The following is a 10325-nucleotide window of genomic DNA, read 5'->3' on the forward strand; positions in this document are numbered from 1 at the left end:
TATATATATATATATCTTTAAAGTAAATTTATATTAATAACTTAATATTAATTATATTAGTTTTATGTTATAAGATTGGAATTTATATGTTATATTAAATGTTATATTAAAAATTTTAAGATTAATTTTATGTTATAAAATTAAAAGACAGGAATAATAAAATTAAAACTTTATATTTTATTAATTAGCAATTTAGCATATAAGTTTAGGATTATTAGTACTGATTTTCATAGTTTAGGATCATTAGTTGTAACTTAGTAGTTAGTAGTATACAAGTTTTTAACGTGTATTATTGTAATATTCTATAGTAATTCTTTTCATCAGTCATTATTTACTGTACATATTTCATACCTTATAAAAAAATAAAAAATAAAAATTATCTGGTTTGGAGTGTGAAATTGAATAGTATTGATATATAGTAAAACCCTTATAAGAATTATTGAATTAAGAGAATTTTTTCTTGAATTAATCAACAAAGATAAAATAAAAAAGTTTTCTTATTGTACAACCAACCCTCTTTTAAAAAGAGACCCATTTGGTGTGACGAAACAAAATCGTGGAACACATTCTCCCACGAATCCACCGTCTAATTACACGATTACTGAGTTTTATATAAAGTTTGGACCCTCCTCCCGCCATTGACAGTGTCACAGTAAGAAAGAATCTCTCATCCTTTCCTTTGTGTTTGTGGTGTGAAATTAGTAATGGCTTTGGCTCTGCCATTGCCGCCCTTGAAATTATTGTCCTCAGCCTTAGCAGCAGCATCATCATCTCAAGAGTCATCCTCTTCCTCTTCTCTTTCTTCCTTTAGCTACCGACCTGCTGTTATTCTTCCAGTTTTGTTTCCATCTCTCTCTCTCTCTCTCTCTCTCTCTCTCCCCTTGAATACTTATATATAGCGCCAAGTAAGGGTGGTTTTGAGTGTCTCTGTGTCCATGCAGGGCTTGGGGAACAACTCTAGTGACTACAAGAAGTTGGAGGCTACTTTGAACGAGCAGTACGGCGTGCCCACCCTGGTTGCCAAGGTCTCAAGGCTTGATTGGCTCAGAAATGCCGCCGGTTTGGTAGACCCCAACTACTGGCGTGGAACTCTCCGTCCTCGCCCTGTCCTGGATTGGTACGTTGTTAATTCCCTTTTCCTTTCTGGTTTTCTGCACAGAGCCGGAGCAATCCGGTGGTTCAACCGGAAATACTCTAAAAACGGCAGGGTTCTTTTAGTTCAATATTGTCCACCTTACATATTACAACTCACCGTCACCGTTGAGCCAGAAACACCCAAACTGAGCTTCAAGAACTATTTTGATTAGTCATGCTGTCTTTATTATACTTAATTATTTCATTATTCTTTACATATATTGATGATAATCTATTAAAAAGGAGCAACCGGTGCAATGCTGATTAAAACAATGAAAAAGGAGCAACCGGTTCAATCGGTGCTGGTTTTTCCCTGTTGATGTTTGGTGGGATTCTTTCTGTTAACTGTTGTTTAGTACTAGAATAAGCAAACACCAATACGACTAAGTATGGTAGCAGGTACTTACCCTAATACAAAAACACCAAATGTTTTGTATGGATACTACGACTACTCGTCTTTTGCAAGTCATTATCTCCACAAAATATTTATTTCAAATGAAATCTAGAGGGACAAGCGGTTCAATCAGTGTCATGCGACTTTTCTCTATGTTCATGTTGGGTGGGATTCTGATAAATGTGGTTTGGTACTAAAATAAGCATACACTAATATGACTAAATATGGTAGCAGGTACTTGAAGAGAGTTGATGAAGCTGTTCTGGAGGCTAAGGAGCTGGCTCAAGGTTTATTCATATCTATCCTATAGTTTGTATGTGTAAAATGTGTTGCATCTATATCCATCTATCTTATTCTTCTCAGTTTTTGATGGACAATGTCAATATATGAATTTGTGTATGGACGTGAATCACTCATTTCATTCTGCATTCTTTCTATTTCAGAATTTTTTTAATGTGCTTTGCCATAGGAATTGAGTTTAAATAAAACGAAAGGATCTCTTGAACTGTTACTAGACTTAGGACACGTGAGAGACCAATAGAGAATTCATTTAGATGTGTCCCCCCTTGGCAGAGATTGGCACATCCTCATTCGCCATCTGCAACACCTCTCTCCTTTTTCTCTCTCAGGGCTCTCACCCTCCCTCTCATTTGCTAGATGCTTCACATTGGTTTCGTTGCCAACTCATGGTAGGAAACGGCTCTTCTTCTCTCACAGGTTTCTCTATTTCTCTCACCTATGCACACCCTTACTCTTAGATGCATAATTAAAATATTATTTTATAGGTTGTAAGCCTAAGGACAACTGATCTTAGCAGCAATATTTGTTTAGTGCGCCAGAATCCATGCACATCATCCTCCATTAGCTATCATGGGTTTTCACTAACAAAAGGCACACACTCCAACTATTTGTAAAAAAAAAAAAAGTGTTCCTCTCATATCATTCATTTGATAAGCTCGGATACATTTATAACTGTACATTGTTGTCAATAACAGATTCCATGTTTGAAATTAAACTGCTACAGATTTAAGATAACAAATTCAAAAATCTAAAATTCTTGGTTATTGGTTTGGCTTGGATAGGATCTCATCCTTGTCTACACTTGGCTTCTTATCCTGTAGGCTTTGAGTTTGAACTTATACATCGTCCCTTTATTTTGAAACTTCTGTATTATTTGCCTCAATATGCCCCCAAAAACCCAGCTGTAAATTATGGATGTTGAGTTTGTCTCGCAGAAGCTGAAATCTGAAGGAGCTAAGTGTTACAGTTAAGACATCGGCCAGTTGATACTTGGTAGAAATGAAGTAGACATCCAAAGTATGTCTGGCTACCTGGTCTCGAGCAAAATGAAAATATATATCGATATGCATGAAGGGCTAGGTTGGAGGTGAGATAGTGACCCCAATATTATCACCTCATGTGATTGGTGGCCGCGAAAGAAAACTACCAAGCCACAAAAAAAAAAAAGAAAAGAAAAGAAAAATAAATGATGGTTTTATATGCATGGTACATTTGTTATCTTCTTTCTAGTTTGGCATATCCTTTTGTATACTTCCTGTGTACTAGGGTTGTACCCCTCTGCACATTTTAATAATATTGCATTACTTATATAAAAAAAATCTAGAAACCTCTAATACTCCTATCCCAGCCGAATTTTATTTGTTCACTTCTGTCCTGACCCAAACAGATAACAACAACAGCTCTCTACTTAGCAGCAACTGTTGGAAACAATAAGGAATTAGTAAACAACTAACTAACTTGGTACTCCTAACCCGAATAGGATTGTAAAACCAACTCATTGGTGCTTATGGGGTGGCGTGACAGCCAAACTTGAGAGTTTGCTTATCGAATTATTGAATGACTAGCATAGCTGAAACAGTTGGCTTTACTTCTCTAGAAAAGGAAACCCAGAGGTCCTCATTATCTACATGTATGTCTTGTTTAGTTTATTTTGGGATGTCCAAGTGTCTGGGAAGGTCTAGGTGAATCTTTCTTTTGAGCTAAATACCTTTGAATGGGGGAGTGACATTTTGATGTATTTGGGAGTGATCCATTTGTACCAAAACTGAATATAAGTGTGGTACATTGATAAAGTTTAGTCTCCATTTATTTTTTGATCCAATACCTTGTTCCGACCCAAATACCTTAAAGGTCACCCTTTTAACTTCATTTATTGATTCTTACAGCCCAAGATCAAGAAAATGCTCTAAAAAGAAAACACGGCTGATAGAATCAAACATGTGAGGATACTTATAAAAAAAAAAAGAATCAAACATGTGAGGAACATAAGATATGATTTGTTGGCCAACAAGAGGACTAGTTTCAGTTTCATCTCCATTTTATTCATCATGCTTTCAAGTTCTATTAATTAACTTTATTTCAACTTTGGCTCTTGCTCTTATTTTGGCTGAAGCTTTGTCCCATCCTTTGTCATGTATTTGCTTTAAGAATCTGTTTAGTATTCTTGAATGTTTGTTTACTTTCAGTTGCTGCACTAATGCACAAGGGTGTCCATGGTATAGGTTACTGAAATATTTCCTCGCACTAGAGATAATCTGATGTTCTATTCTGCAACCTTTTATGTTCCTTTTTTTCTGTTAGGGAACACTCTTTGGATGAGCTTAGATATTTTTTTTCCACACCTTATTTCTAGGGGCTTATGCTATTGTACTCAATGGGGTTAGTTTTCATGATTTTCTTGTATCCTTTTCTAGCTCCTAGCTTTTTTTTTTTTTTTTTGATAAGTAAAACAAGTATTTATTAATCCAACAACTGTCAATTACAAAGTCAAATATGCCCTAAAACAAGTATTTCTAGCTCCTAACTTGTAACTAGGTATTCTCTTTCGTATACTTCCTGCCAACTTGGGCTATGCCTATTTACTTGATTTGATAAAACTTCATTACTTATAAAAAAAAATATTCATTTTTTTGTGAAAAAGAAGTCTGTCAGTATAATATATACATATATATATATATATATATGTATATCATATGATTGCCTGCACTCTTTAGGACAAGGGAATAAATAAATGAAAAATTGGAGATGTGGGCCAAGAGGCCATTCGAAATTATTTTCTAGCCTTTAAATGTAATTCTTCCATGAAGACACAACCAATGCACCATAAAAAGATGTGCTTACAATGGCTATTTCTGAATTTCTGGAAAATATCTTATTCTAGGTGGGACTTTATCCTTGATTGGACACTCAGCTGGAGGATGGCTTGCTCGTGTTTACATGGAAGAATTTGGACTGTCTGATATCTCCTTGTTATTGACTCTTGGAACCCCCCACCTGTAGGTTACCAAATTTTAATTGTGCTTTCTTGCTGATAACTATTTGATCTTTTCAATTTTAGCTATACAGTGTCCGTTTTTCTGCCTTTTAGAATTGGGTTTATGGAATGTGCAAGTGTTTATAGTTGTTCTATCTGATGAGCATAGTTTAACTTTAATCATGAGAACGGCCATCGGCTATGTTTTCATTATTTTTTCTTTTTCTTTCCATTTCCATTTTCCCAGTCCACCTCCCAAAGGTCTGCCAGGGGTTATTGATCAAACAAGGGGTCTTTTGGACTATGTTGACAAACATTGCTCTAAAGCCGTGTACAATCATCATTTGAAATATGTATGTATTGCTGGGAGGTAAACTCAATACCGGACCCTGCTTTTGTTTTTGCATCTAATTTGCTTTTGGTTTGTCTATCTGGCAATCATCTTGCTTCTTCATATTATTCAATTCTTTAGGCGCTTTGTGTCTACCAATTTATTTGACCTAAGGGTGCCATTGATGTAGCAATTTTACCCTTTTCTTGCTTCTTATTTGGAGATTTCCTATATTTCAAGATCAATAAAGATAATTATTTAATAGATAGTTAATTAGCTTGGACATCTGAAAATTTTGATTGCATACAACCAAATAGGAAACTACCTGAAATGGTCTAAATCAGCCAATTGGTGTGGGGAATGGCAGAGTACACTTCCCTGAGGTATTTAATAACCTTGCTTCTGCTTGCCGCTGCTCTCGGTCATATTTTTGCTCACTTGGTCTGGTCTTCCTCTACTAGCAGGTTTTTTTTTTTTTTTTTTGGGGAAAACTCTGCAAATGATTGATTTTGAAGGAAATTTGACTGCTGAAAGCCCACAACTGTAACCTATTGCCTCAGTATTAACCTGGCTAGAGTTCATAAATTTCATCATTACTTTTCAAACAGTCTGTTTTCAACCATGGATGAGCTGTAGTAGCAGTTCACTGATGCTTGGAGACATGAACTAAGGAATCTTGCTGCCATTTTTGTATGTTTGGATTTTACCAGCTCTGGAGAACCATCCACTTACAAGAGAGTTAAACAGTTGGTTAAACTGTCTGATTTTGTACCTAACAAGGCTATCTAAAGAATGCAGCAAATACTTGGCATGAGACAATTGGATGCTGTTGCAGAACTTCGGGAGAAGCTTAAAATCTTGGGGAGAGAGAGAGAGGGGGGGGGGGGGGTGGAGCTCATACATTGTGGGTAACCTTTTCCAAGTGATGCAAAATAAGGCATTTATGATGGAAAATTGAACATGAATGATAACAACAAGAATACAAAATGCTAGTGATTTTAGTCTAGAGGTTTCATTGTAGCGTGATATTAGCCCAATGTTGTAAAACAAGATGTTCGTGGATGAATCGAGGTTAAACATTACTAGTATTGCACATTAGATGTTCATGAATGAAGTAGTCTTTAATTTATAAGAAGTGGTGATTGTCTCTATGATCTCATTGTTTTTGTTATTTCATATTTAATTATTGGATCTTGTATTTAAGTGGATGTCTTAAGCTGCAGGTATATCCAGGGGGCTCCATTTTTTGGCAGTTCAATTGCAAATGTTGAGTCTGTGATTCCTAATGACAATGCTGAGGTTGCTGTTGTTAATGATGTCGACACATCAGCATCAAATGCGACAACCTTGCGTGCTCGCCTTGTTGGCCAAGGTTACAAGCAGGTAAAGTCAGTTGTGCTTGCAGTTCATTATGTAGTTTAGTCCTAAATAAATTAAGTGTTTTCATCTCAGACCTCAAGTTCTCTATGTTATCTTCTTTTTGTGTAAGTCATATTGCTGTCCCCTAAGGTTAACTGGCGTCTCATGTTTGAAGTGCCAACAGACTGACAATGAGGTATATTGCTAGGTTTGTGGACAGGCAGATATATGGGGTGATGGGGTTGTGCCGGAAGTGTCAGCGCATCTAGAAGGTGCATATAACATCACCCTGGATGGAGTTTACCACTCACCAGTTGGTTCAGATGATGCATCAAGACCATGGTACGGTTCTCCTGTCATTGTTGAAAAATGGATACACTATCTCCTCAACTAATGATGGATGTGAAAGCTATTGAATGGGAGATCACGATTATTCGTTCTTGATCTATGGAAGATACTCCTACTTTTAGTGGCTTTTAACTCATTAAGAAGCGTAGGTTGCAATATTCTTTTGACATCTAGAAAATCTTCGTCGTGTTCAGTTCATTACGAAGTCATGTTTTTGCTTTCTATAGTATTCTTTGTGAGATTCATTTTCTTCCATGTGAAGAGGGAAGTAGAAAAGCCATTTACTTTGTCTTGTGCCTCGTAAGCTTAACAAATCCATCCTCAGAAGATAGTTGTGCAGCAAGTGAGAATGTGCTTCCAAGTTGCTATGTATTGTATTGCATGACATCATGTTTATGTGTCTATCCGTTAGGTTTGTCAGTTATTTGCATTTTAATGTGTCAAGATTTCGGTTTGACTAATGTGTAGTTATAACTCGTTAGTATCAGTTATTTGTAGCTGTATTGGATTATATAATCCATGTACGTTTCAAAAGCAATATGTAGAAGAAAGTCGTGACTTTATGTACTTGGGAGAGTGACTTCTCAAACAATTGATTATGTTGAATTTTAGTATGTTTATTGAGATAATCTTGTATTGATTAGTTTGTTACCTTACGCACTTGTTACGGATGCACTTGCATGTATTAATGATTCAACACCTCTTTCGTTCCTCCATCTTCACTCAACTTCAATGAAATTTAATCAGACATTATCTTTATATATATATATATATATATATATATATTACTTCACACAAGCAAATGTTTGTAGTTAATTTTGCTCTTCTATAACCACACAAATTTACCGTACAATGCAGAGGTGATGGCCGTACCGCTCTTGTCAAAATTCAAGGCCCCACAAATAGAGTTGTATAACAGTTCCTGAGATCCAGTTGATCATGTAGATAATTTTAAAGAGCACATGACCCTTCAAGGGTTTCTTGAAGAGATAGTATGTTGAGCTTTTCCTTTGACATTAAAAGGCATGGCAAGAGACTTGTTCTAAGCATTGCAGCTGGGGTCGATTTACAGTTTTGAAGAATTGACTAAGTTATTCCTGACACAATTCATGGCTAGCAGGAGGTGGAGACGACCAGCAGCATACCTCCTTACCATAAAGTAGAAGGAAGAAGAGAGCCTGAAGGCATACCTCACTTGGTTCAACAAAGAGTGATTAACCATTGATGATCAAGATGAGAAGATCACAATGGCAGCCCTTCTGGGGTGTATATAGTCTCGGAGCCCATTTGTGGCAGAGTTGGCATGGAGGACTCCATCGACACTGAGAGAGTTCGTGGATAGGGCCAACAACTTTTATCAATGTCGAAGACACACTTCAGGCCTTAATCGCTCTATGGAAAGTAGAGATAAAGGAGGTAGGTAAAGACCCTCAAAGGTCGAGTGAAAAATGAACCTTGGAGAAACCCAGGCGAAACCAACACGATAAAAAATGAGAAGGAAGAGCATCCCCTCAAGAATGTGGTCCGAGATTCTTTCACAACAATCTAAATGTACAATCAAAAGAAGAGTCACGAGACCAGGAAAAACGATCAGGCGAAGAGAGGAAGATGTTTTTGTACCTACCATTAGTCGGACAATCACTAGATGGAGGATTGCTACACAATGAAAAGAAGAGTCGAATAGTTGAGAGGAAGCGAAGAGTTGGAGTGGTTGATTGCAAAACACTTAAAACCCCTAAAGCAAGTGTTGGGGTGAAGAACAGAGTGAGATCGGAGTGCCCGTTGGAGCAGGAGTTCTAAAAGGCGACGAGCAATGGGGGGAGACGACAGAGATGCCCCTCGCCAAAACTCAAATCTCGGCGACGCACCCTTGGGTGATATTCGCACCATAGTAGGAGGATTTCCCAGAGGAGGGGTCTCCGCATCCAGTAGAAAAGTGCAAGCTTGTAGAGCAAAATATGAGGAAGTTTACACATTAGAGAGACCCCCCAAACAACCAAGGCATAAGAACCCAGTGGGCATCTCCTTTGGGGAGGAAGATTGTGAAGGGGTTTTATATCCACATGACGATGCACTGGTAATAACGTTGTTAGTCGCAAACTACACTACTAGAAGGATTTTGATCGGCAATAGGAGCTCGGATGACATGCTCTTTCAGGATGTGTTTGCCAAAATGGGCATTGATCCTAGTAAGTTGTGACCATCACCCACACCACTGTAGGGATTCTCCGAAGATGTAGTGCAACCCCTGGGTGCTATAACCCTACCAATCACAGTCGAGAAAGGAGCACACACCACCACCATGATGATCGACTTCCTAGTGGTCAGAACCCCCTTGTCTTACAACACCATATTGGGGTGCCCAACTTTGACCAGCATAAAAGCTGTCACTTCAACCTATCACTCAAAGATGAAGTTTCTGACGGAGGTAGGGGTAGGAGAAGTTCTTGACAGGGGGAATGGATGTACGTACATTGGAAAATTAGAGTCCAAGTGAGGCTCCGCCTCCACCGCCAATCCTCCTTGACCATGATGTAGAAGTACAAGATAAAGAAAAACTGCAAGGTAAATAAGCCACTAGAGCTAGTCACCGCCCAGACCAGTGGCTTTTGATGCCACATGACCTTGCCAGACAGTAAACGACGCAACGAGTTAGCCTCGATGCATGGTAAAATTCCTATTCCTTTCCCTTGATAATTATTTTATTGTGAAACTTGATTGGCGTTGTGGACTATTCTATTGTTATGAAGTGTGTGGTGTTGTGAATTGTGAACTGTGTATTGTTGTTGTGATGTGTTGTGTGACGTGTTATGAAGTGTGGGATGGTTGCGTAGTTGTGGAGTGTTCTATGGATGGTGATGTGAAGTGATGGGATCACGGTGCAGTTTGGAAGTGGTTGGGAATTGTGTAAAGTGTTGGGATAGTTGTGTAGTTTGTGAAGTGGCATGATGTCAAGTGAAGTGTTGGGATTGTGAAGGTTGGGGAAAATTGTAAAGTGTAATGATTGTATGGGTTTGAGTTGGACGTTAGTGTTGGTGTATGAAGTTTGTTTACACAAGCAGACGTTTAGGGGATTATATGTTGATCTTAGGTGATAAAAGGGATAGGATACATGTATAAATTGGTTAGACACATGTGCCTGATGGATTTATCATATATAATGAATAACATATCTTAAGTATGAATACAAGATGTTTAAATCTCAGAGTTAGTTTAAAGTTGTGTATTATACTTGGTTGGGATTTTGATGAAGTGTTGTTTAGATTACGTATGAATGAAGGAAGGGATATATGTATTGGCTGAGGTATAACCTGGTTGGTTCAAGTTATGCATCGGGATTGATGGTTTGATAGGAAGAGTGTGATGAAGGTGATTGTGTGTCTTAACCTTGGAAGTGAATCATGGAGGTTCACTTTAAATGATAAGAACATGGAGTAGAGTCTGTGTTTGGAAAGGTGACCTCAAGTGGATCCCAAGCTATGGGT

At 37.7% G+C, this 10325-nt stretch overlaps 1 protein-coding gene across 4 annotated transcripts; it reads left to right on the top strand.

Annotated features, from left to right (window-relative positions):
- Positions 1–576: 576 nt before the first annotated feature.
- LOC121247510 lies at positions 577–7466 on the top strand. Of its 4 annotated transcripts, XM_041145850.1 has the most exons (8): positions 580–836; positions 942–1117; positions 1763–1815; positions 2186–2245; positions 4710–4824; positions 5050–5172; positions 6357–6516; positions 6701–7466. In XM_041145850.1, the coding sequence occupies exons 1-8, from the start codon at positions 705–707 to the stop codon at positions 6884–6886; spliced, it is 1005 nt and encodes a 334-aa protein (XP_041001784.1). In that variant the 5' UTR covers positions 580–704; the 3' UTR covers positions 6887–7466. The 4 variants fall into 4 exon arrangements, with proteins under 4 accessions (XP_041001786.1, XP_041001784.1, XP_041001785.1 ...); XM_041145852.1 differs by lacking the exon at positions 5050–5172 and having other exon boundaries at positions 577–836; XM_041145851.1 differs by lacking the exon at positions 2186–2245 and having other exon boundaries at positions 582–836.
- The last annotated feature ends 2859 nt before the right edge of the window (positions 7467–10325 follow it).

This window comes from Juglans microcarpa x Juglans regia, chromosome 1S, assembly GCF_004785595.1.
Source record: "Juglans microcarpa x Juglans regia isolate MS1-56 chromosome 1S, Jm3101_v1.0, whole genome shotgun sequence".
Lineage (NCBI taxonomy): Eukaryota > Viridiplantae > Streptophyta > Magnoliopsida > Fagales > Juglandaceae > Juglans > Juglans microcarpa x Juglans regia.

Excerpts from the sequence above, each read along its gene's own strand:
- LOC121247510 (XM_041145850.1), top strand. The coding sequence starts at position 705 with ATGGCTTTGGCTCTGCCATTGCCGCCCTTGAAATTATTGTCCTCAGCC. Across the intron at positions 1,816-2,185 it reads GGCTAAGGAGCTGGCTCAAG|ATGCTTCACATTGGTTTCGT; the intron begins GTTTATTCATAT and ends CTCATTTGCTAG. Across the intron at positions 5,173-6,356 it reads TATGTATGTATTGCTGGGAG|GTATATCCAGGGGGCTCCAT; the intron begins GTAAACTCAATA and ends CTTAAGCTGCAG.